At 43.2% G+C, this 27285-nt stretch overlaps 1 protein-coding gene across 1 annotated transcript in view; it reads right to left on the bottom strand.

The window, feature by feature from the left end:
* LOC137340963 (apolipophorins-like) overlaps window positions 1-26914 on the bottom strand; it is a 163479-nt gene extending 136565 nt beyond the window's left edge. The window contains exons 1-5 of the mRNA XM_068003772.1: window positions 26873-26914; window positions 25723-25834; window positions 24646-24696; window positions 22819-22979; window positions 19434-19504 (exon numbers count right to left, since the gene is read on the bottom strand). Of these exons, the coding sequence (XP_067859873.1) occupies window positions 19434-19504; window positions 22819-22979; window positions 24646-24696; window positions 25723-25834; window positions 26873-26914 (437 nt within the window). The remainder of the gene's footprint in view (window positions 1-19433; window positions 19505-22818; window positions 22980-24645; window positions 24697-25722; window positions 25835-26872) is intronic.
* Window positions 26915-27285: the final 371 nt, after the last annotated feature.

The following is a 27285-nucleotide window of genomic DNA, read 5'->3' as shown; positions in this document are numbered from 1 at the left end:
GTACACTTAGGCAAAGTATGTCCAGAGCAATCACTGCCCATTTGCACCCGAATTTTGCATTCAGGGTGCTACATCTGGTGTAGGGCCTGGATTTTCATGTTTAAGGAACCTATCACCTGTTTTGGGCAGGCATCCTAGGCGACTAAAAGTTGCCCGAGACAATTTGACGTCCTGCTCAATTCGGGTGCGGCAGCTCACAACGCGAATGTCTAACATCAATTTTACGCTGGAAAAATGGGCGGCCATGAATTGAATTTCTCCCCCATTGTAACCAGGTCCTGATTCTGCTGAACAGCTGAGTAAATTCGACCCACTGGTTTATAGTTCAGTCAGAATCTCTCCACACAAATGTGGCAAATTTACCTAGTTTTAGGGGCAGAAAGAATATTCTTCGTAGCCCTCTAAAAATGAACATGGTTATGAACCTCCCTGACCGCACTGCATACCTTCGAGCATCCTCTGTCACAATCCTCAGCCTACACATCACTTGTGTTTGAAAATAGTTTTTTTTTTTTTTTGCTTGCATCTTCATCTAATTTGATTTACAGCTGTGTAGCTTAGGACTGTTTATTTCATCTTTAAACATGTATTTTCTTGTCAGCGATAAAGTGGGAAAAAAGCTAATTATGTTCTAGAATTAAGGCTTCCATGCTGGCCTGTAAATGACTACAGCTTTTCAGTTGCATTTTGTGCGTGTGGAAACATGCAGGTGTACTGAAAGCTAATACTGAGTCTGTGGTCTCTCGTTACCAGTTCCACAATTGGAAATAATAGGGTAGATTTCCATCTTCACTGCCTGGGCATAAAACATCACCTGGGCAAAGCACAAAGACAACAAGTGGGCGGGAAATATCGCACGTGCAAAACAGAGCCCACCAATTTTCGTTCCATGTAAAATAATGGCGGGGGTCTCAAAGTTCTGCCCCTTTCCTCCAGCCACTTTATTTGACTGCTGAGAAAGTCTGTACACAGGAAATGAGAATCCTACTGCAACATGCAGTAAGAAATAATTTATTAAAAGTTCAGAGAACTGGATATTCCTTGTGCAAACCGTGGATGTCGTGTTGCAGCAGGGTTCTCATTTCCTGTGTTGCCCAAGCGATGCCTGATACAACTAGGCAAAGTATGCCCAGAGCAATCACCGCCCATTTGCACCCAAGTTTCGCATTCGGGATGCCACATCCGGCATAGGACCTGGATTTGCATGTTCTTTTTAACATTGGGCAACACATTAACCTGAGGTGACACTAAGCACCGCTGATCAGTCAAGCTCAGGTCTATGGAGACAAATCTTTTATAATTACAGGCTTATCATTATCATTCCTGGAAGGTGGGGCTGGTACAGTGCTCTCAGATTGTGATTAGACTTTTCCGGCATGCTCTGCAGTGTTCCCGTCTCTTTCCTATGCATTCTTGGTCATCTTCCAGCACATTTTCTCGTTTACACCAATAACTGGAAACAACTAATTATATGATAATAATTAGTAAAGATATTCAATCTAAGTGTATTCAAAACACTTAAAATCAGCCTGTGAACTCATTCAAGTGGTGTATGCAACATGATACACAATTTTTGATTCTAGACAAACAAAGCAATCATTTTAGAATCAGGCCGAATACAACAGAGGACCCAAACCCTGCCAATTCAGCAGCTCTGCTGGGTTTTCTTCCCCCTACTGTCATGGAATCATAGCACAAAAGGAGGCCATCAGCACATCGTGGGTATGCCAGTTCCACTGGAACTATCTACTCCAATCCTAGTCTTTTATATTCTTCCTTTTCAAAAAGTTATCCGATTCCCTCTTAAATAACGGTACTGCCTCGTTTCTGCCTCGATGGCCACTTATGGTAAAGCATTCCACGTGGTTGTAACCCTGTGTGAAAAAGGAATTTAACTGCCAGCTTCATTCTTCTAGTGATTATCTAGTGATAATGCAGAGTCTGTGGTCTCTCGTTACTGGTTCTACAATTGGAAATAATAAGAGGGTCGATTTCCATCTTCACCGCCTGGGCAAAGCACAGAGGGCAAACCCGCGACCTCTACCACCTAGAAGGACAAGAGCAGCAGGCACATGGGAACAACACCACCTGTACGTTCCCCTCCAAGTCACACACCATCCCGACTTGGAAATATATCGCCGTTCCTTCATCGTCGCTGGGTCAAAATCCTGGAACTCCCTTCCTAACAGCACTGTGGGAGAACCGTCACCACACGGACTGCAGCGGTTCAAGAAGGCGGCTCACCACCTTCTCAAGGGCAATTAGGGATGGGCAATAAATGCCGGCCCCGCCAGCGACGCCCACATCCCATGAACGAATAAAAAAGTGGGCGGGAAATATCACACGCGCAAAACAAAGCCCAATTTTCATTCCATATAAAGTAATGGTGCGGGGCCTCAAAGTTCTGCCCCCTTCCTCCAGCCACCTTATTGTCTACTGAGAAAGTCTGCACACAGGAAATGAGAACCTTACTGGAACAGGACATCCACAGTTTGCATGAGGAAGATCTAGTTCCCTAAACTTTTAATGAATTATTTCTTACTGCACGCAAGATCAGTGATGGGAAAGACATCATAGAGTCATTGGACATGTCGGTTTACAAATTTCATAAAATGATCTGTGAAACATTTAACAAGGACCCAGTACTCCTTTTCCATCTTCTGCTCCTGTGATCAGGCAAAAAAACATCTCAATAATGAGTAGCACAGCTGAGGTTTAATAGCCAAGATGTGGAGATGCCGGTGATGGGCGTGGGGTGGACAAATGTAAGGAATCTTACAACACCAGGTTATAGTCCAACAATTTTATTTTAAAATAAAATTGTTGGACTATAAACTGGTGTTGTAAGATTCCACAGAGGTTTAATAGCACATATGCTTCAGTCATGAGCACCAGTTACTTAGATCATCTTGAATTATGTTACAGGCAAGTTGCTGTGATATAACCAGGCTTGGCAGTCCAGTTTTTCTCAAATCAATAGCTTCCTGCATTTAATCTTTCAGCACTAGATGTTTTAAACAAAGCATAGACATAGGATCCAACAACAGCCAAAAAAAAAACTATTGGGTGTATGTGCTCCTCTTTCTATTCACATCATCTTTGTCATTAATGTTAGCATTCAGAGGATAGCTCTTAATCTGTACAAATATTCAGAAAACTGAAGCATAAAGGTCAACAGTTAAAATATAATGTGGTGATGAACATAAGTCATATGCTCAGCCTGATAAAATCAGATATGATCATTGTTGAATCAGATATCCCCTGGGCCCCAGCTGACATCAAGAGAGAGCTTGAAACCAGTCCAGGATCAACTTGTCCTTTCAACAGAGTCCATACTTTGGGTACTTTAATTAAGAGATAGCTTAGCTGGGAAATTTCCAGCCACACATTTATTTACAGCTCCAAATGTGTGTAGAATGGTTGACAGAATTAAATTATAAATATTTATAGGAACAGCAAAACAAGTGATAAAGTTGAGCTGAGTTGTGAGGGCTCAATCTTGAGCTGTGAGCAGCCAATAGTGAAATAGTAGAATAGTGTAGAGTTTAGCCTCAGCGGGAGTGATTGGGACAGAAGCACCAGAATTTTCATTTATATATTTTACTGTATTTGGAGTTAAATTTATCTTGATTTATTTCATTTTAGCTGTTCAATAGTAGGAGCTGTTTCAAGCTATTCATTTGGTGCCTTAACTATGAGCTGATCTGAGCTTGCAATAGGTAATTAATTCATTAAAAAGAGCTGCTCTTTTCATTGGCTGTTTATCCTGTGACAATTGGGTTATTGCCTAAGTTAGCACAGTATGGGGTAGAAATTGGACCTCGTTGCACCCATTTTTGTGTAAAACAGACACAATGAGGCCCAGTTTTGGGGATTGACGTCCTGCTCCCCAAGGATGCCCGGAAAATTAGGTCGGGCCATTTTTCAGGCATCCTTGGCGACTGCCAGTTTTAGGTCCCCTCACAAAAATTGGGCAGCAATATGCAGGGTAGGTGTCGGGTCTGCCCCACTCAGGATTCTTCAGCGGCCATTGTGGACATCAACTAAAAGTATGTTTTTTGAAATGCAAATTTTTACAAAAATCTTCCTGTGGAAGAGCAGGAGTGCTCCCCCGACTCCAGTCACCACCCTCCCCCCACCCCTTCCTAAACCAACCCCCCTCCTGGTACTTGCCTTCGGGCAACTGTCAGCGAGGTAAGCGGCCAGACATAAGTGATCTTCAAATGCACAAACGTGGTGGCTTAACTGGTGCCGGCAGCCCGTGCACACAATGTTAATGAGGCCAGAGGTCTAATCTTGGGCCTCGCTGTTGGGGTGCAGGCTGCCTGTGCTGTGCCAAGGCAGGGCCCAGAAACAAGCCCAGATGGATTTCTACCCCTCTAAGTTTGAGCTGAATAGCAATAGCTCAGTCTTGAGTTGTGAGAAGCCAGAAGAATGTAGTGTTTAGCCTCAGTAGGCTGTCAGCCTTAAGGTGCCTTTGGCCAAGAAAAATTTCTCCCTTAAAATTAATGTTTGGAGTAAGAGGAGTTTGATTTTTGAGAGTTTATTGCTAACAGGAGTTCAGGCTAACACTGTCTACATTTTTTAAAAAGTCAGACACAAAGTACAGAAAACCCATGATGTGTGCTGTGTGTAATATGTGAGCTATCATGAATCCTCAGTGTATCAGAGAGCAGCATGTGCACAGTGTTGGGAAACAGAGTCCCTGGATTAGGTGATCTCTGTACGGAGCTGAATTGGGCCACACTTCGCAGCATCAGCAAGGATGAGGGGTTTGTGGCTTGTACTCTCCCGAATGTGGTCACCCAAGAATCAGTTCTAGACAGTTCAGGACACAGTAATAACAAAGGAGTTTGTGACCATCCATATGGGCAGCACAGAGGGACAAGGCTCACAGGGGCCAGTAATTTCTAAGGGGATTCTCAAGATTATCTGCTGTAATTTCAGAAGTTCAGTGGAAACCCCAGAGAAATAGCTGCTGACTCAGTTTCTCTGGGGTCTCCACTGAAGTTACAGTGTGAGAGTAGAGCATCCAGCAGAATTTCCACCACTTAGTTTTGGACAAGTATAAGGTGGACGGCTTCAGTAACTCAGGAGAGTGGTCCTGATCAACACTCTGGCACCCACAGGGTTGAAAGGCTACAAGAATAGGAGAGTTGTAGAAGTAGCGGGAGATTCTACAGTCAATGGTGGAAGAGGCTCTCTATACCCCTGTGACCAGGAATCTGGACTGTATTGCCTCCCTGGTGTGTCAGGGTGAGGGACATCATGGTAAGGGTGGAAAAGCTTTTGAAATGGTAGTGAAAGCAACCAAAAGTCACGATCCGTGTTGGAACGAATGACAGAATTATCTCAAAGGTCTTGCAGGCAAACAGAGTTAAAGACTTAAGGGTAGTAATTTCAGGATTGCTTCCTGTGCCACATACTGGATAGGTTAAGGAGAGGAAGTAAAGGTATGGCTGGGGGGCTGGTGTAGGAGGGAAGGTTCACATTCTTGGGACATTGGGACAACAGAAAGCTATACAGAACTGAAACAGCACAGGTGTTCTTGGAGAGGGGTTAATTGGAGCAGTGGTGAAGGATTTAAACTAATATTGGGTGTGAACAAGAAGCATTGCTTGATTTAGTTGTGGGAAATAAAGTGGGGTAAATAACTGATGAGAGTTGGAGAACAATTGGGAAATAGCAAACACAACAGTTTGTTTCAATGTAAGAATAGAAAACAATAGTAATTAGTCAAAGATAAGGGTTTGGACTGGAAAAAGTCAAAGTTTAGTGAATGAGAGAATCTGACCCAACTTAACTAGCCAGAACAATTAGCAAACAGATCAACAGAAGGAAATCTTCAAATTATGAGGTGCACAGAGTATGAAATAAATCTTTCTAAAGTGAAAGATGAATTAACGTAGAATTCCATGGATAAATGGAAAGCTTAAAACTAAACGGGACGCTGCCCGTATCCTAACTTGCACCAAGTCCCAATCGCCCATCACCCCTGTGCTCGTTGACCTACACTGGCTCCTGTGCCAGCAACGCCTCGATTTTAAAATTCTCATCCTTGTTCTCAAATCCCTCCATGGCCTCACCCCTTCCTCTCTAACCTCCTCCAGTCCTACAATCCTCAGATCTCTGCGCTCCTCCATTTCTGGCCTCCTACGCATCCCGATTTTAATTGCTCAACCATCGGCGGCTATGCCTTCAACTGCCTAGGCCCTAAGTTCTTGGAATTCCCTCGTTAAATCTCTCTTCTCCTTTAAGATGCTCCTTAAACCTACCTCTGACCAAGCTTTTGGTCACCTGTCCTAATATCTCAAGGGGCTCGGTGTCAAATTTTGTTTGATAATTGCTTGTGAAGCACCATGGATGTTTTACTACGTTAAGGGCGCTACATAAATGCAAGTTGTTCAGAACGGTATCAGGGACGCGGGGCTTCAGACGAGCAATCACATGGTCAGGAGGGAGGAATTGAGGTGCAGAGGGCCTGGTTGTCAGGCCCAGGGGGCCAGATTATCGGAGGTCAGGGATCTCTGGTCCAGGAGTGGCAGCAATCGGGATGATAAGTACTTACTTTTTAAATTTATGCATGCTTAGGGTTGATTTTCCTCGAGGCAGCCAGGGATCAGGGCAAACCAAAGTTGCACCAAAGACCTGAAGCAGGCTTTAGGCCCCATATTTGCATATTCAAATACACTAATGCCTGCTTCAGGCATGGGTAAAGAACACCTTGTTTGTTCTTGCCCAATATGGACAAATATTGATGAGGCACACTTCCTGGCGTAAATGTGCGCCACTCCCTGCCCCCCATTTTAGGGCCTTAGGAGGCTGCGTAGCATCTGAAAAACTGGCACTACACGTCCCAATTTAGCCCCCATAGTGTTTATGGAGTTTTGGGTGGTGTTCAATAAGCTGATTCAAAGGGTTGAGAGAAAAATTCAGGCAACAGAATAATTGAAAGTGTAAAAGCACAGATAGAAAGTTGGTTGATTAACAGGAAACAGTTGGGGTAAATAGGTGTTAGTTAAACTGGAAAAAGGGTTAGGAGTGATGTATCCCATGGGTCAGTGTGGTGTCCACGTTTGTTCTTATGGTTTGGACTTGGACGCACAATCTCAAAATATGCTGGCAATGCAGAAATATGAGGTATGGAAAACAGTGGACTTTAAAAAGACTTCAGGATGGTACAGACAGGTTTGTGAAATGAGCAAACAGATGGCAGATGCAATTTAATGTGGATAAGTGTGAGGTGATACACTGAAGGATGTGGATGAAGAGAAGCCTAGGGATACAAATACACAATTCCATTAAAGTGAGTGTAGGTCAATTTAGCCATAAAAAGTCAATAGAAGTAGTAACAATGAATTTATACTAAATACTAGTAAGGCCACAAATACAGTAGTGCATGCATTTTTGGTCCTGATTGATCTAAATACTTGAGCCCTATTAGTTTAAACACCTCACTCATATCCCCTCCATCTTGTTTGCAATGAGAATAGTCCCAGATCCATATTTTATTCTCTGGTCTCTATCATATCAAGGACTTTTTTGTACCTTTATCAGCTCAGCTACAATTTTTCTGTAGTGTCAATGCCAAAATTGCACACAATACTCCAGATACAATCTGACCAATGTTCTATGAAATGGTCAGATTACTTCCTTGATCGATTCTTTGTTCCTCTTTTTATGCAACCCAAACATCCACTGCCCCTGGACAGTGAGGTGCTACACCTGCTCACTCAGGATAACAGCCCACTGTTCTGTGCCAGGCTGGGGAATTTGAGGAAACTCCCAGCCTGAAAGTCCCCTTCCTCAGCCACACCTATCCTTTAGCCACTGTCCTTGTTTGTGGTGTGTGGAGTAATTCTCAAATTTTGCATTCTTTTTCAAAGCAAGGCCATAACAGCTCAGAGATCTGAAACAGGTAGAGAACCCTCAAGCCTCTGCTTCTCACCCCATGAGAAAGCAGCTCTTCAAATCCTAGGGAAGACGGTCAGAGAACATTGAAGATTGGGAAGTAGGAGGATGTGTGCCAGCTGCAGGTTCATCATGACATTCTGTTTCTCCTCTTTCTCATCCTACTATACCATACATTACCTACACGTAACCCCACCAGCAAAAAGGGGGAAAAAATTTATATGTTTTTTAAAATTCTCTCTCTCTGCCATTTTGAGTTTCTTTCTGCCTGCCTGTGTAAAAGACACAATGTATATCAAGTGTACTGGGACGTGCTGTTCTCCGTGACTGGCCTGTTTGAATAACGACACCTTTTGATTGGTGTGATGCTGTCCCAACATCGTATAAGATATGCGATTTGAGAACCTTTTCATTCATTCATCTGACGAAGGAGATAATCTCCGAAAGCTTGTGATTTTAAAATAAATTTGTTGGGCTATAACCTGGTGTTGTAAGATTCCTTACATTTGTCCACCCCAGTCCATCACCGGCATCTCCACATCATGGCTACTATCGACATCACAAACTGCCGGCTCACAGTGTTAAGGATCTCCATGAAGATTGTGCATATCGACACAGACATCAAGTTTTTACAGAGCTGCAAGAAAGCAGACAAGATCCCGAAAGGACTACAGATCAAGAACCCACTCAAGTCCACATACAACTCGGATTACGCTGAGAGACTCTGCCGCCGTACCTCTCGCACACTCTGCAACCATCTCATACACCAACTCTACAGCAGACGCCACAACCTCGAAACCAAGATAGAGTCCATACTCTCAACCTGTACTCAGGACACAGCAGACCAGCTACGATATACCGCCAAACAGACGAGGCAACGGAACTACACTGCCTACATGAAAACCAAGAGCAGGAAGCTTGAGAAACTCGGCATCACCACCAGCATCAACCAAGCCTCCCCCGGTACCACGGTTACAACCACAGGGAAGTATCAATTTGTCCGACCACACCCTTCAACCAGACGAAATCGAGGTTCTCAGCCGAGGGCTCAATTTCTGCCCCACCACCAAAATGGACCCCATCGGTCTCGCGGCGGACACAGAGGAATTCATCAGGAGAATGAGACAATCAATGATCCAGAACAGCAGACAGAGGGATCCACGGTACAGCAACCGAAGAGGAAAGAGTCAAACTGGACTCCTCCGGAGGGTCGCTACCCTCAGCTTGACATGTATGCCCAAGCTGTCAGGAAATGCGTCAATGCCAGATTCATCAGGCGCACTCAGAAGACAGTCCAGAATGTCACCCGAGCACAACGCAACGCCGTCAACGCTCTCAAGACCAACCGAAACATAGTCATCAAACCAGCGGACAAAGGGGAGCCATTGTCATACAGAACAGAACGGATTATTGCAAAGAAGCATACCGACAACTGGACAACCAGGAACACTACAGACGGTTACCCGCAGATCCGACCAAAGAACACACCCACCAGCTCAACAAACTGATCAAGACCTTCGATCCAGACCTTCAAAGCATCCTACGTGCTCTCATCCCACGTACTCCCCGCGTGGGAGACTTCTACTGCCTCCCAAAGATACACAAAGCCAACACACCCGGACGTCCGATCGTATCAGGCAACGGAACCCTGTGTGAGAACCTCTCTGGATACGTCGAGGGCATCCTGAAACCCATCGTACAGGGAACCCCCAGCTTCTGTCGCGACACTACAGACTTCCTACAAAAACTCAGCACCCACGGACCAGTTGAACCAGGAACACTTCTCACCACGATGGACGTCTCGGCACTATACACCAGTATCCCCCACGATGACGGCATCGCTGCAACAGCCTCAGTACTCAACACCAACAACAGCCAATCGCCAGACGCCATCCTACAACTCATCCGCTTCATCCTGGATCACAATGTCTTCACCTTCAATAACCAGTTCTTTACCCAAACACACGGAACAGCCATGGGGACCAAATTCGCACCCCAATACGCCAACATTTTCATGCACAAGTTCGAGCACGACTTCTTCACTGCACAGGACCTCCAACCAACGCTATACACCAGATACATAGACGACATTTTCTTCCTATGGACCCACGGCGAAGAATCACTGAAGAGACTGCACGATAACATCAAGTTCCATCCCACCATCAAACTCACCATGGACTACTCCTCAGAATCGGTTTCTTTCTTGGACACACAAATCTCCATCAAAGACGGGCACCTCAGCACCTCACTCTACCGCAAGCCCACGGACAACCTCACGATGCTCCACTTTTCCAGCTTCCACACCAACCACGTCAAAGAGGCCATCCCCTATGGACAGGCCCTACAAATACACAGGATCTGCTCAGACGAGGAGGAACGCGATGGACACCTACAGACGCTGAAAGACGCCCTCGTAAGAACGGGATATGACGCTCGACTTGTCGATCGACAGTTCCGACGGGCCACAGCGAAGAATCGCATAGACCTCCTCAGAAGACAAACACGGGACGCAACCAACAGAGTACCCTTCGTCGTCCAGTACTTCCCTGGAGCGGAGAAACTACACCATGTTCTCCGCAGCCTTCAACATGTCATCGATGACGACGAACACCTCGCTAAGGCCATCCCCACGCCTCCACTGCTCGCCTTTAAACAGCCACCCAACCTCAAACAGACCATCGTTCGCAGCAAGTTACCCAGTTTTCAGGAGAACAGCGTCCACGACACCACACAACCCTGCCACGGCAACCTCTGCAAGACTTGCCAGATCATCGACACGGATACCACCATCACACGAGAGGACACCACCCACCAGGTACATGGTTCATACTCCTGTGACTCGGCCAACGTTGTTTACCTCATACGTTGCAGGAAAGGATGCCCCGGAGCATGGTACATTGGCGAGACCATGCAGACGCTGCGACAACGGATGAACGGACACCGCGCAACAATCGCCAAACAGGAGGGTTCCCTCCCAGTCGGGGAACACTTTAGCAGTCAAGGACATTCAGCCACCGATCTTCGGGTAAGCGTTCTCCAAGGCGGCCTTCGAGACACACGACAACGCAAAATCGTCGAGCAGAAGTTGATAGCCAAGTTCCGCACCCATGAGGACGGCCTCAACCGGGATCTTGGGTTCATGTCACGCTACACGTAACCCCACCAGCAAAAAGGGGGAAAAAATTTATATGTTTTTTAAAATTCTCTCTCTCTGCCATTTTGAGTTTCTTTCTGCCTGCCTGTGTAAAAGACACAATGTACATCGAGTGTACTGGGACGTGCTGTTCTCCGTGACTGGCCTGTTTGAATAACAACGACACCTTTTGATTGGTGTGATGCTGTCCCAACATCGTATAAGATATGCGATTTGAGAACCTTTTCATTCATTCATCTGACGAAGGAGATAATCTCCGAAAGCTTGTGATTTTAAAATAAATTTGTTGGACTATAACCTGGTGTTGTAAGATTCCTTACATTTGTCCACCCCAGTCCATCACCGGCATCTCCACATCATACATTACCTGCCAGTGAACTATATTACAAAAGCCTGGTGTCACCCTTTAAACTGAATATCAGTCAATTTTCTGAATATGAGCAGTCAAGTTGAAGGGTCGGGATTATATCGTCCCTTAGCTAAAGAGCTTAGAGAATGCAGATCTCAGGTCCTGCGTCTTTAAAATGCAGAGCATCAAACATTTGTGCAGACCCTGGATGTCATGTCAGACAGCATGTTGCTGTTGGTGGTTCAAGTAGATGCATCCACTATCCACATGTGCAAAACCATGTTGGATGGCTTTTCAGGACTACAGTCCACTCTGGGGCATCTCGCAGCTGAGGATGTCTGCAGTATATGCCTGCAGGACAGAGACCCTAAGAGCAGCCTGCATTTCTTCCATGGATGCTCAGATGCTGCCATAGAAGCCTGGGGTGCCAGATTGGAAAGAACTGTCATCTGGTCTCTGGTGTGGAACTGGGTCACAGAGCTTCACTAATCTTACTGGTACCATTAGGTCTGTTTTCCCATAGACCAGAGACCATGCAGAGGCAATGACCACTGCTGATGGTAGGTCAGTGCATGTATGATCATGCTGTCTCAGGGTGGCAGGACATTGGTCATCCCAAAGCTCCCTCAAATTTGTGTACATGAAACTGAAAGGATAAACAGCTCAGCTGCCTATGCAACAGCACAAGAGATGCAACAAGTCTATCTAGATACTCAGCTGCCATGAAACAAGGGTTTCCTCTGTGCCAGGAAGCGACAACAGCAAGAGAACAACCATCTCATACATCCAGCACTAAGGCAGCACCTAGGAGAAGCACAAGGATAAGAGCATGAGGACATTCTTCACACATTAGCACCAAGAGGAAGCATGGTGGTAAGAGCAGTTGGCACATATGGGCTCATTAAAATTTTGGCTGCACTGAAGCTTTGCAAGCAGGCATTGTTCTTGATAAGTTTTTGAAGTTGTTTTTCTCAGGTAGTAGAAATAGTGCACCAAAACAACCCTCTAAATGGGGGCATGCTGGTACTGGGAAATAGTGCAGAGCCCCTCTCATGCAACCTGACCTGCCTGGTATCCCTTTGTTGCTCTTCCAAACATCAGTGGAATTCTCAGTAAAAGGTGGTAGGGCAAAAATAAAGAGTTAAGAATTTGCACAAAAGCTCAAGAAAAATTTAAATACAAACAGGACAAAAACAAAGATGGTTCAAAAATTGCTGACATAATGGCCCTTTATTACTGTGCCCTGTCAATGATATTTTATGTATTTACTGCTGCATTGTAGCCCTAGACATCCATTTCACATGGGCATGATTTCCATCTGAAAATGTTATCAGAACATTCATGCCCCAAAGGAATATTAAATTTTGATCCCAGCTGCTCAATGCTGGCACTTCAACCAGCCACCAGCAACAAAAGCAGTTGATGGGGCAGACTAAATGGATGGAGATCCAGCAAAATGAATCACCATCTCATTTCCAACTCCTACCTGCCCACTTGTCCAAATAGCACCACAAAATTGGGTGGAGAAATCCTGCACTTCCATCTATCAGCCAATTTTTATCCATTTCAGCATACTACTGCTAATGGTATATATTTAAAATTTAAAGTCTTGCATCTAGTGCACACTTTCCATTTGCCATACTTAATTTACTGTTGTTGCAATTTTGTTGATTGTCTTAAAATAAAAGAAATCAGAACAAGAGGTAGGGAATGTACAAACCAAAAGCAAGGAAAGCAGCTAGAAAACTGATGAGAAACTATTAAGGACTTTTGAAAACAACTAATCCTGAATGAACAGTCAGAAGAACCTATTGATAATGATGCTAAATATCTTTGAAAGAAATTCATCTGCCAATTGTGTGTCAGCAACTGAAATTTCCAATGTCCAAAATAATGTTTTAAACAATAAAACATCAAAAATTATATTTCACAATATAATTAAATGTACCCACTTAATTGTATTTTGAATGCTTTAATAACTTCCTTAAAGTTTTTAGCTCAAGGTGTTAGCCCTTCACAAGCCTAGATTCAACTGGATATTTTTGAAGCTGAAGGCAGATCCTGTAGTCCAAAATTTCCCAGAATACATCAGTAGCATTTATTTAGCCCAAATGTTTCTCTTCAGTGTGTTTGGTTATTTTTCAAAATTATTTAAGAAATGCTAGAGAAGTAGAAATATTTCAAAAACTGAGGTAGTTTATATTGTTATTTTAAAAGAAAATGTGCAAGTATAAGAGGTGCTGTTTTTCAGATGAGATGTTAAATAGGTGGGCAGAAGAGATTCAATGACACTATTCAAAGAGGAGCAGGGACATTCTTCCATGTCCTGGCCAATATTATCTCAACCAACATCACTAAAAAGAGATTATCTGGTCATCTTCACATTGCTGCTGAATTTCTTACATTACAACAGGACTTCAAAAGTATTTCATTGGCTGTAAAGCGGTTTGGGACATCCTGAGGTTGTGAAAGTGCTGCTATAAATGAAAGTTCTTTCTTGCTGAATGATGACCTAATTGTACAATCCATAGCAAGAATGACCCTCCCTGTAGCGGTGGAAGGCACTACTGCTTTGAATGTCTTTGCATCCAGGCTGGCACAAATGACATATCAAACATGTGAAAATAGCAGGTGATTGCTGCCCTGTTTGCATGAACCAATATCTACATAAAGCTTTCTTAGTAGGCCACTGATGCCCAAGCTAAAACTGTTGGATTCTACCCTATAATGAGATTTCTCAAGAGTGCATGGGGCTGATAATGGGATCCATGGAGCCCTCTGGGCTCCCCCTAGCAGCAGTGCCCTTTATATGAACAGGAAGGGATAATATTTCTTGTTCACCTGATGTTTAACAATAGATACCACAGTATACAAATAATTGGCAGTCACCCAGCACCTGTCATGATGTCTATGAGGCAGTCATCTGTATCCCCCACCTTTTAATGCAGAACAAAGTAAGGGGTTGGCTACCTGAAAATGAGGGGTATGCACTCCTACACTTGCAACATCCTATTACAGCCTCCAAGGTAAGATGTAACAATGTCTTAGAAGGGCCATGACAGAGCACATCTGGCATGTAAGCAGTTCTTCCATTGCTTGGACAGGTCAGGGGGCATGCTGCAGTATTAGCCTATAAGTCTCCTGCATCAATATCTCTTGTTGCATCCTTCACAATCATTGAATGAGGAATCTATCTTGAAAACCAACAGGATACACAAGATCAGTTATCAGATGGAGAAGGAGGGAAAACATCTGCCTGGATCATCAGCAACAACATACACAATTCACAATACCTCAAATTGCAGAAACTATTTTATAAGCCTTTCACAGATCGTATCCCCTCCCCACAAGCATCTTCAGCAAACCCAGCAATGAATCAAGAAACCCATGCATCAATTACAAACCCTCACTGTCCTCCCAGAAACACCTTACATCTTGTCTGCAGCCCCATCACCAAATCAACCATAGAATCTCACTCTGGGACGACAGTGAGAAAAGGATTTTATTGTCAATCTTTACAAACTGTCTCTAAACCCATTTCTTGTAACCACAGTGCTTCCCCCCCTTACTGACTGGTGAATTAAGTGGCTGACTAGCTATTCTGATGGTTCTTCTAAGTAGAGGCCCTGTTTCAGGAGCTCGTGTTTTCTGGCAGCTGCATTTTCACAAGGCTCTCGATTGGTTAGCCAGGCCCTGAGGGGATCTGCTTCAGGTTGTGGCTATTTCCAAAATGTCTTCAGCCTGGCCTGCTTACTGGATCCAATGAAATCAGAAGTGGGGAGAAGACTGCAGTGGTAGGATATCCATCATGTGACAGAAACCTCATCCCTTTGCAGTGCTGTCCAACCTCTGCTAGAAACCTCCAAGTCACTGTCTTGTGATGTGTGGAAGACAACCCCATTGCAGCAACGATATTGCTGAAGCCCCTATTCATAGCTCTCTATTCAGCCAAGCTGATTTGACAACCTGTTGAATGAAGAGATTCCATTTCTGACCAAGATCTTTACATCTTTAGTTTGAGCATTCAAAAGCGATGCAAGGACAGCCGCTGCCATTAGGGCCTGGGCTGCAGATGTCCCAGGAACTGCCTCTTACTGAAAAGGTGAAATGTATATTTTGAAACTGTTGCAACAGCATCCCACACATGTAGGAATTGGACGCCTCCTCCCTATCTGCCATGTGTCTGAAGCTAAAAGACACTGCCCCTAAAGAATCTAAATTTTTCATGTTCAGGCAGCAGTCTTCTTCTATAGACTGGAATTGGGATTCCTGCTCTCATCAGCTGCAGATGAAGGGTGACCTTGCCCTTCAGCAAGGTGCCTCCCGTTCTACCACTTCCACCTGCTCCATGCATTTCCCAGTGAGCTACCTACAAACTGAGTTTTGTAGGTAGCCCACTGGTACTTCATGGGCCATACCTGCAAATACATAAAAAGGCAACATTAGGCAAGAGATCCTGGTGGACTTTATACACAGAGGGCAGGCAGCTTCTATGCTGCATCAATGGTTGTTGAGGTGTATGTTTCAACCAGACGCAGTACCAATGAGCAAATACTGTGTTTTGTACAAACCCTGCACAGGAACATCCTCTTGATTCACTGTCTCTGGCCTCCAGAATAACACTGCCCTTAATTCCAGAGTTTTCTCTTCAAATGATGCATGATCTATTGTCACTGGACCACCTCCAATTGCAATTCTTTCCCTCCAATTGTGTGCAGTCTTTTCTTGCAAGAAAAGTCTTCCTTCATATTACCATGTGGACCAGCAATGCTCATCACCCTATATATGATTGTGAACATCAGCAATATCGTGAGGCAAGGCATTCAGATCATGGAGGTCTGACTGAAAGGATGTCAGCAGGATATCATTTGCCTGCATGTGATGAAGGAATGGGTATGTGCCAAAGTATATGGTAGATAGAGGACAGAGATTCAATAATGTTCTGACATTCTGCACCTTTACATCATAGAAGAACCTAATGGGGACATGGTGTCTCTGCTAGTAGGTGTGGATCATAAGTAAGAGGTGTTCTTGCACCTGCCTACCTTGCCTCTCCTGGTAATATTGGCCCAGAATTTGATGGAGCATGCCCTGTTTTAGATTTTTTTCCCTCACCCTTCAGTTTGAAAATTGAGGGCAACAGGACATCTGAGACCTTGGCAAATGACAGAACAGTCTAGCTCCTTAACCAATTAAATTTAAGGATTGAGAAAGAAACAGGAATGACAGAAGGATTATAGGGTGAATTAAAGTCAAATTAGATACAGGAAGAGAAATGAGAGGGAAAGAAAGATTGGATTAAGGAACAAAAAGGATAAGAATTTTTTTTTTAAAAAACTAACATTTAAAAAACACTAGGAGCAATTTACTACTTGCAAGATTAAGACTCCACAGTTTCAACTGTTTCCTTTCTGGGCCTCCAGGGCTGTGTGGCATTGCAGGAACATAAATCATTAATAGGGTCCTTACATTGTTAAATACCAGCCCTAATTTTCTGCAGCTTGTTTAATTCATTTTAACAGGTTGATGGCGAGTTGTCGTTTTTTAGGCTAACGGTGGAGCAACGCAAATCCTCCAGCAATTTGTGCCGATTTGCAATTCACGGAATATTTCTTCCTCACCACAAATTACTGCTTTTTTTTTAAACACACTAATAACAGCGTGCGCATTTAACTCACTTATTTTCCCAGCAAATTCTGGGCTATTGTTGAACTTCTTGCGACACCATAGCCAAGCCCTGGTCACTCACTAGTGTAATCTGCCACCTGTTCCCAGACCTTTTAGCGATTACCTTGGGCACCTTTCGACTGGTTTGGGAAAAAGACTTCCTCTTGTGCTCTGCTTCTGACAATAATAATTCAATGTTTTCATCCTTAAATGGTGGGTTGTCTATTCCTGCCAATATATTATTAGATGGTAAAAATTTCTACAACTAAAAGTTGGAACTCAACAATTCCAGAGCCAAGGCAGCAACTTTCCACTCCCTAAGTCAGCATCAAAATGGAAAATGAAAGTGGGTCAGAAGCAAGCAGTGAAGTCAACACTGCTTCTTTAATGTGATATATCCCTTTAACAGTCTGCACCAGAACGGCCACTCCTGGAGTTACTGGGTGTGTGCCCAGTGGCTGCACACCAGGCAAGCCTGGAGCACAGCCAGTTCATGCTAATCATGGGGCTAGCAAATTGATGCACTCTTCCAGACCCATCCAATAAGTGCAATTTCAGCACATAGCACTGGTGTTGCACCCTCCCCCAACCCCCCCAAACAAAAAAGGTCCTATTTATTTTCCCTCAGCGAAAAAAACTTGAATTGTATCTGACCAGAAACAGATAAAGACAGTGTTGTTCCACATCCTAATTTGAGTTCTATTTGTCTTTTCAAAACAAATGAATTATTTTTGAAAGTTTTCAAGCAAACAAAATGATTAGAATCAGCCATGCTTTGTTGATACAGTAAATATTTTAATTAGTAACAGTGGAAAAAAGAGAAATATCAACAGTAACAGAGCCATAAATATATACAATGAGTGTACCAGAGTAAGAATGAGAGCAAGGTGGTGTGAAGTTGGTGGAAGAAAGAGAGCAAGAAACAGGCAGGCACACAAGCAGAAAAATAGACATCCAACAACTAATCACAAAATACAATTCAAACTGGAGTTGCTGCCAATCTCCAGAATTCAATGTTTGTAGAAATCACTTAGAAACTTATAACAATACTGCCGACCAGGTAGTTTAGATCAATGTCAGGCACATACCTACTCCCTACTCCTCCTCACTGCTGACAGACCCACAAAGACACATGCCAGTGAGCCAAACCCCACATTATATACCCTAGTTCTGCCAAACCTTCAGTTCCCCATCCAGAGCAGTGCTAGACCACAGGTTCCTCCTCCATGCTGCCAATCCCTGACACCCCCACCTAGTGCTGCCAAACTCCAGAATACTCACTCCAGTGCTGCCATATCCGAGGACCATCTCTGTACCACTGAAGCCCAGGATCAACCCCCCATTACTGCTAAATACCACTTACCTTCAACTGTGCGCCATCTTGCTGTGTATCATTAGCTTCAAAAATGATATGGAATAAAAATTATAGGTAAAGTAATACACAAGAAATATAAAGACTGCTAATTTATTTTTTCCACAGAATACTGGACAGTCTTGGAATCTGATCTGCAAGCCACCTGTAAAAGTGACAGAATACCATGCAATAGAATTTGACAGTTACAGTAAATCAGTGACCCAGACCTTGTGTCCAACATAGCATAATACCCCTATTGTTATAAAAACAGCATCACTGGGAGCAATGTCACAGGAGATCTGCTAGTAATATATAAAGAGTCTTGTGCATAGTGCACACTTCCGGTAAGCATCACATTTACCGCCAAAACAGTGATTATGGTGTATACTAGAGGATTGCTGTGTTATATATGTTGTAATTTGGACTATTATACAGAACTGATGGAACATGGGCTTTCTTCCTGTATCTGGAATTGACTTATTTTGGCCTTAGATTCTTGAACTGTTGGTATGTATAGATAGGATAGCAACAGATCACTCCATTGACAAACAGCAGTTCACAGTGGACACTATTCAGTATATGATTTGTGGCTGTTTGTTTTGAAACAGAGGAATCATAATTTATTTCTAGGCACTCTGGTATTTAAGAGCAAATTCAGTAGTGTTATGTTCCCAGAGAGGAGCTGCACTTTAAAGGGGTAAAGGTCAGAGACAGGACAACACTGTAGCCCCAGTTCTCTGACCCATGCTCCCTTTGAGTGTACCTTCATGATGGGAGCTCAGGATCAGTGAATTTACTCTACTTAGTACAATTCACCTAAGACAGCTCTTACAATTAAAATCTACATTTAACCTTACCCTCTGAATGAAAAGGGCCACTATCATAGCATAGCACACCAGTAACTAGCTGTTTAAAAGGTTAAGCAACCATCAAAATTGAATTGAAGTTAAAAAATAAACACCTCCAATCTTTGATGGTATTATGAACAGGTACAGTACCTCAGCTTTTCCTGACCTGGGAGAAGCTCCTCCTTGTTTGACATTGATCCTTTAATCTGCATATTTCTTAGCTGAAAGCATAAATTAACAATTTAGAATTTAAGGTAATGCAAAGCCTCGGTCCTGAATCACAATATTTAATAGTAAACTCTTCACATCTGTCAGTTTGAGAGCGTGGATTCCACTTCTTGCCATTATTAGTCAGTTTTCCAGCCCAAGAGTTAAACACACTCACAAGGTTTAGTGGTAAGGAGGTGTCACCTGCCTCAGACAAAAAGATGAAGAGCCAGGAATAAGATGTTTTTCTTTTAAAATCAATGTGTCTCCATTTCTGAAATCCCAACTTGAGGTACAATTCCATGAGCCTCTGGTACCTCATCCAAGCAGCCACTAATTCATTGGAATATTTATCAAGAGGAGTATCACAGCCAAATCCAATTCAGACCTTGCCGAGTGTCCACACATGTGCACTTCCAGTGGGAGTTGCTGAATTGTGATTGGAAGAGGGAGCCCTGATCTATTTTTCCCCTCCCTGACCCAGGAGTGCTGAGCCTATACCATTGCCTGGCTGAGATGAGGGAATCAAACTGGAGACCTTGCATGTCTGAATGGCTCACTTATTCAGTTAAACTGGCAGAGCCATCAGGCTAGCCTAGGAATGAAATATTTAAGCCATGAAGGAAGGCTTCAGTAATGAGGCAACATTCATACACTCGGGTAATTTTAAACTAACTCACCCAGCTGGAAACTGATGTGATCAGATCAGCCGCCTGATTTTAATTTCCATTGACTCAATGGAAAATTTTTTTAAAAACGAGTGGTGTGCAAAGCTATTTTCCCACATCCAGTCCTGCACCATGAACAGAAATTCTGTTGTCTATACTGTCACCATGCTTACTTTTCTCTCAAAGAACACAGTTTTTCCCCCCTATGATCACTCCAGCTCTGCCACTACCTTTGCTATGATCTACCCACTGCTAAGCTCCCAGGCAAATGCAACCTGTATAAATCTCTAAGCAAAGTCACTTAATAACAAACAAACAGCCAACTGTGGATTTTCAGTTTGAAAGCATACAATAGAAACTCCCTATCTTAACTTTAATCTTCTTTACTTACATTTGTTCTAGGTAGTAGTGTCGTATATCAAAAGGGTAATAAGTCAGTCATTTTTTGTGGCATTACTACTGTAATCAATATCTTTCATCAGATTGGCATGGCAGGAAAATTAAAATATTGTGCAAAAACATGTCAGCAGATGGAAAGACAATAAAAAGGTGACCCTAGGATCGACAATGAGCTGGGATCTAGTAAAAAAAATTAGAAACAATAGAACAAAAAATAGAAAAAAAACAGAAGAAATGGCAGTAAGTGAAACCTGATCATATTCATGTTCTGTACAAAAAAGGTTAATCCAGTGTGCCACATTCACTCTTAACTACTAGTTTACCTTAAAAATGAAAGAGCAGGAAATGAATGTTTTATTCCACAGGTCTTTCTGATTATTGATGAGCAACTGCATTGAATTGAACCTGATTTTATCATTGATCATCAGAGATAAGAATGTAACTCATTCAATCACATACAAAATACTCATGGTACATAGGATAACAGAAGGCTGGCAAGGTCTTGCAAAATGTAATTCAAATTAAGCATGTCAGATGCGGTTAACAAAGCAAAGTTCCAACAATGTCCAAAACACAATTAAGATTAAATTGTAATCTTTTGCTCCAGTTATACTACAGGCCCTTTGTTTTCCAGTTGAATTATTCAACATAGCTGGGAAACTTTGGCCCACTGGCAGGCTATCTTCTTTGTCAAAAGGGCAGCTTTTAGCTGTTTTTGGGCAAGTTGCTGGCCTCACAGGAAAGGACAACTGCCACTTTTAGTCCCTGATGACCTCAGTGCTATGGTGTTTGAGCCAAAAGAATAATATTGACAAACCCAGAGACTGGGTCAACCATCAGGCAAACTTGTTGGTAGATGTGGCCCATAATTTCCTCGCCTGTGCAGCCAAAAAGTCAAACAAAGCTGAAGTCTGCTAGCCACTCATCCAATAAGCAGAATCTTAAGATAATTGCAAAGGGAAGGAGAGTTGTTAGGTAAGAGCAAAGGGCATCAAGCATTGTACTTGAAGTTGATATTTTTTAAGAGCAACTAAAAGCTGCTGCAAATATAAAAAAGTTTGATACAGCACATCATGAAGTCTGGAGGGTCATTAGGGAGATGAAGTAGGTCAGTGGTTGCATTCTTCTGCAAGGCATACAATTACATAAAATCCTAAAGAGTTTTTTTTCCCTCATTGGCTGAAGTCAGTCATCAACCATTGCCAAAAGGATGGATGTCTCTGGGCTAGTGCCAATGACTGACAAGTACTGCGGTCTTCAACAAACCCATGAAACATCTTTGGGTCAAGAGAGAACATTACACTGAATTGGCATCTAACTCAATGGGCTATAGTAAAGAATCATCTGTATGCAGATTGTGGCATCGATCCACACAAGGGGATCTTAGTGAGACTGAAAACCACCAAAGAATCTTTCTAACCTAAATGCCTCGAAGGTGGTCACAGCATATTGGATGTTTCTGTCATCCACAAAGTAATCAGAAAAGGAACAGACTGGATTTTGCTCATGAGTAATGTATAGAGCAGGTTATGGCTTTATACAAGATTACACTGTCACAGGGGCCCCCCAATATTAAAGCATTTTTAAAAAATGTAATAAAAGTACTTCATCTTTGAGATGCAGGAAGCTTCCCTAACCTGGTTGCCTCAGTAATTGGGGCCCACTAGCATTCTTCTGGAGGCTGGTATGCCTCCTCTCACCTGCAATACCAGCCGCCAGCCTTACACCAGGTGCCACAGAGGTCAGGGAAGGAGGAACTCCTAAAGTAGAGAGACCCCACTCTCTTTGTATCCCAGAAAAGCAATGTTGAAAAAGGTCTGGAGGTGTAAACAATTTTAAAAATTATGCATCATAGAATCATACAGCAAAGGAGATCATTCAGCCCACATGTCTCTGAAGAGACATCCAATTAGTCCCACTCCCCATAGCCCTGCAAATTTTTCCTTTGCTGTTATGTACTACTGGGAATTAAAGAAAAACACTTACTGAGTGGAAAAAAATTGTTCTGGTGACAAACCACATGGAGATTAGGCAACCACAAAATCAGGTTTAGGTTTGTTAACTAAATTAAAGCAGGCCCTACATTTCAAGTCAACTAGTATCATGAAAATGTGGGCTATTAGACACAAGGCAAATCACAGCCACCTATGCATCACCAAAACAGAACTACACAGTTACTAGTCATGCACAATACAGTCTTCCTGCATTGTATTTTACCTGATGCAGGCATTAGAAACAGCAAAAGAGATAAGGAAACTTACCATTAAGACCAGGTGACACTTGTCAAGTACATCAATATTCACTATACATTCTATTGCTAGCCCACTGCTCTCATGTGAACTTCCTTGCAAGAAGGTATTTGCAGCAGTTGTGTACTTGTAGGTATATCTGAAACCTTTCTGGTAATTTAGTTGATTAGTACCTAAGGGAACAACAATTTTAGTTAATTTTGAATATTGCATAAGCTATGATTTTATACTTCTTTATTTTCTTTTAAATTTAGGACCATGACTCAAAGTGATTTTGAAGTACTAAGGCATCTTGCATTTAGCTTCAAAAAGGAGTCTTAAGTGATAGCTTGCCAGAAATTACTGTTGGCAATATTAGTGAACAAAGACTTAAACACATTCAGTATTTTAAATGGAAGTGTTAAATCATTTAAAATGAATGGAATAAGCTTCCATTAAAATAGACAGAGGAATTCACATGCATGCATTAAGCAGTTGTCCACTAATAATGCTAGTAGCTTCCTCTGGCCTAGCACTGGACATATTTTTTTTCTTTGAGAGGGGGCTGGACAGGTGTAAAATATTACTGGTGCTTAAATGCCTTGGAATTCTACAGATGGTCTAATTCTGGGATAGGACAGTCCCAGCACAGAATGGCACTCAGTATGCATGTCACACTGAAAGCACCAGATTGTGGAATCAGCCCTATGAAGTTTCTTTTCATTACACATCCTGCTCATACCCATATAGCTCTGGTGAGGATTATGCCTTTTCAAAAAAACTTTGCAACTTTTGCAGCTCACTTCAGCTTCATGTCTACTTCTCTTTCTCTTGCATTTTGTTGCAAGGATTACTATCTAAGATTGTTTTGTGATCAGTTTACATTACAAAACACTGCAGCAAATAAATCAATCCACAGTTTGCAGTCAGTCACTTTGGCCAATAGTTTGTATCCTATAAATGAACAATACTCAGCACAGACTGATTAATGGGTTCAACTGTTATTAGGTTATAAGACTTCAAATGGTGACCACAGTATATACACAGACAGATGTGCAGTGTGTCAAGCTGAGCAACTGGCTGCAAGCCTTGCATTTTGGGAGATCTTACAGAATATTGAATAGATCAGAAAGAGCTCTTAAAATTAGACAGACACAAAAGACTGACCACAGAAGTTCAATAGAGAGGTTATTCCATTTAACAGGCTCTGTTGAAACAACCCATATTCCTAATACATAATATCATAGGTCCTGATAGGAAGTGCAGAACATGCCACTACACCGAGCTGAAGTGGTGATGATAATAAAGAATGATAATTGAGGATAAGTATAAGCATACGCCATTTTATATTAAGGAATCCCTTTTACTGTGGAGCGCAGCACATCTTGCTGCTCTGAATTCAGTCTATTTGCACTGCTGGGCCGAATTCCAGCACTTGCAGCAACACTAAAATACTTGTGCCCGAACGGTTATAAAAAAGTGACTAATTTTTTGGCTGTGGACCTTTCATTCTGTAATGCAGAAACCGCACTGCTAGTAGGTACGGGTGGGCAGAGAGCTCAGCTTGTCAGAAAAACTAGTGGAATTCAGCATTTAACGTTTGCCCGTGGTGATGCTGCACTTCCAGTAATCTGGAGGGAATCTGCTCATGATCACTGGGATTATCCGCAAGGTTTGACAACGATGAATGTCGCCCTGCACACTGGACGTTGGATACAGGTCACTTTCATTAACTGAGTGTCTTAGTTTACAAACACTGACCCCATAACAATTATTAAAATAGCTCCATAGATTTCAGCTCAGTTTTGACCAGTTTATGTACAAATTAACATTTAAAATGTCGATAGACGCGGTGCTTACCAGTGCAAGTGGCCACACAAGGATTACCTGGCCGAGACTTCGCTCGATTTCCTAGAGTGTAAAAGACAGCAAGGGAGAGAGGAATCAGCCGCATCAAATGAACCTCTTGTCGACTAACATTTTTAAAAGTTAGAAAATCTAAAAAAGTGTGCAATGGTGTGAAATAAGGCTCAGTATTACCCATCACCTTACGGAATATGTTAGGATATGTGGACCAGTGAGTGCGATGACAGGAGGGTTCGATGCAAATTTTACACTCTTGAAAAGTTCTGCAGATGGAGCAGTCACTGTTTAAAAGAGGAGCAGAGGGTCCAGACAGACAGGGCCAGATCCAGCGGGGCGAGAGGAGCCAGCCTGCCCTTTCGGCATAACAACCACCCAGTGCAATGAATGCTAAAGCTCGAAAATTAAATCCCCCCCCCCCCCCCCCATAAATGACCGAAGCAAGTTGGCAGTCAGATATCAGAGGAACAACGCATCACTTCATCCTCGACCATACCAATCCGAATACCCAGCGCACACACACGTAAATCAAACAATATGCTGCATTACATTGAATCAGGGGAAATGTTCAGAAATTAACTGGACTATGTGTGCTGGAGAGCTCCCAATACTCCTGCATATTAATTCCCAATTACTTACATTACTGAAAGTTAACTGTACAACTTTCCTAAATAGTTTTCGATCCCGGATTACAGTGTGTATGCCACAATTTAATGCAAATCATGAAACACAAAAACTGCCTCCCGCGGATGAACAGTAATTCAATGATCCAACAAATCACTGCACACACACACACACACACACACTTCAGTCACGGTTTACAGGCGAGTTCCTACAAGTCACGTAGAGACATGCACTAGGGATTCAGTTCATTTATTCAGTCACCACATTAGAATCTCACATTCGAGTTGCGGTCTAAAATCGGCCTCTGCTCGCACTGAACTGCAGCTTATCGAGCAATGGAAGAAATATTGGATTGGAAAATACCTAAACTGTTAAAGAATCGGCATACACAGGATGGAGATTTTTTTCCCCCACCCACTACACAAATCAGCGACGTAGATGCACACTTACTTCCAAACATGCTGACAGCAGCACAGAGAAAGAGAACTGCCTGCAGCCTCATAATTGTCACAAGATAAATCTCCTCGGCTACACCAACATTTACCAGAACAGCACCAGTCCCCTAGCAGGAGAAAGCTGCTTCTGGGAGCTGTGAAAGAAGTCGTTCAGCCAACGATATCGGGATATTTGACTCCTTCCACAAGGCGTGGGGGGCGGGAGGGGGACGGGACAGCTGGAAACTTTCGGCCAATCCTAGGGCTCTGTAGGTTGGCTAATATTTTGATTGGTTAAAAAGTTAACAATTGCCAAAGAGCAGCAAAATACTCAGACTAATAATATCACAAAACATCACTTCAAATTAAAAAGTCCAAACAGGAAACCTCAAAGATAAGAACACAGACAGCAGAGTTCCTTAAAAACTGATAATATAAATTGATTGATACTTAAACTGCGGGTTTCATTTTAAATGATTGTAGTTTTATTGTGTTAAATCCCCCTTTTTACTGAAGCTTTTTTTAAATACATGGGCTGTGTTCTTTCAGAGTAGCATATCGTGTATTACACTACCTTCCTGTAGACTGAACCTGCCAAGAATGTTACATTCTCTCCAGTGCTCAGTGTGTTTCTTTCCTGCAGTCTCTTCTTCCTCTCCCCTGTTAGAATCTGATCCTTATTTCTCTCTTTGTTACTCAGTTCATTTTTTTATTGCTGTTTTGAATTTTTTTGTATCCCTCTCGACAGCCTCAGTGCTTTTCTTAACGTGAAACGACTTTGGCTAACCCAACCCGCCCAGTGTGAATGGGGCTGTGTGGGGAGGGGATCCTTTAAACATGAAATATTCAGATGCACCTCCCTGTTCCCGCTGGAAACCTGCTGCCCACTATTTTAACTCACTGCACGGCTGAGGCACCGGCCGGAAGCAGAAAAGTACTCAGGCCTGAGCAGGGAAGTCACCCCGATTTTCCTCCAGGCTGAAGCAGATCAGCAGCTGTCAGGAGGTCTAAATCTTTCCACTGTGGGACCCAGAGGAGCAGGAGTACTTCTCCAGGCCCCACAAGGAAAGTCTTGGCCTCCCCTGCCCCAGACTAACCCCCCCCCCCCTCCACCATTCCCCCTCCCTCCTGTGAGACCCTCCCAAAACCCCCTCCTTGCCACTTACCAGCTTGTGGGCCAGCCTTCCTTTGCTACTCGCCAGCGGCATCTGTCTGCCCGGATTTACACTCCCGCCTGCCGGCTAACTGCAGCTTTCCACCCATTTCGGGCGGACAGCTGAAGGTGGGCATGCAAATGAGGCCCGGGAGTTAAAATACCCTGGGCCTGAAATCTGGGCCAGGGAGTGCGTTTTGGAATCACCCTTACCCTCGTTTACCCGAAACTTGCTGGGAGTTAAGGCAAAAACCAAGCCCAGTCGACCATGCAAATTCCTCCTCACCAATATCTGGGGACTTGTGCCAAAATTGGGAGAGCAGTCCTACAGATTAGTCAAGCAACTGCCTGACATAGCCATACTCACAGAATCATACCTTTCAGCCATGTCCCAGACTCCTCCAACACCATCCCTGGGTATGTCCT

Source organism: Heptranchias perlo, chromosome 22, assembly GCF_035084215.1.
Source record: "Heptranchias perlo isolate sHepPer1 chromosome 22, sHepPer1.hap1, whole genome shotgun sequence".
In the NCBI taxonomy this organism is placed as follows: domain Eukaryota; kingdom Metazoa; phylum Chordata; class Chondrichthyes; order Hexanchiformes; family Hexanchidae; genus Heptranchias; species Heptranchias perlo.
The sequence above is the reverse complement of the archived record's forward strand: the minus strand, read 5'-3'. Positions and strand labels throughout refer to the sequence as shown.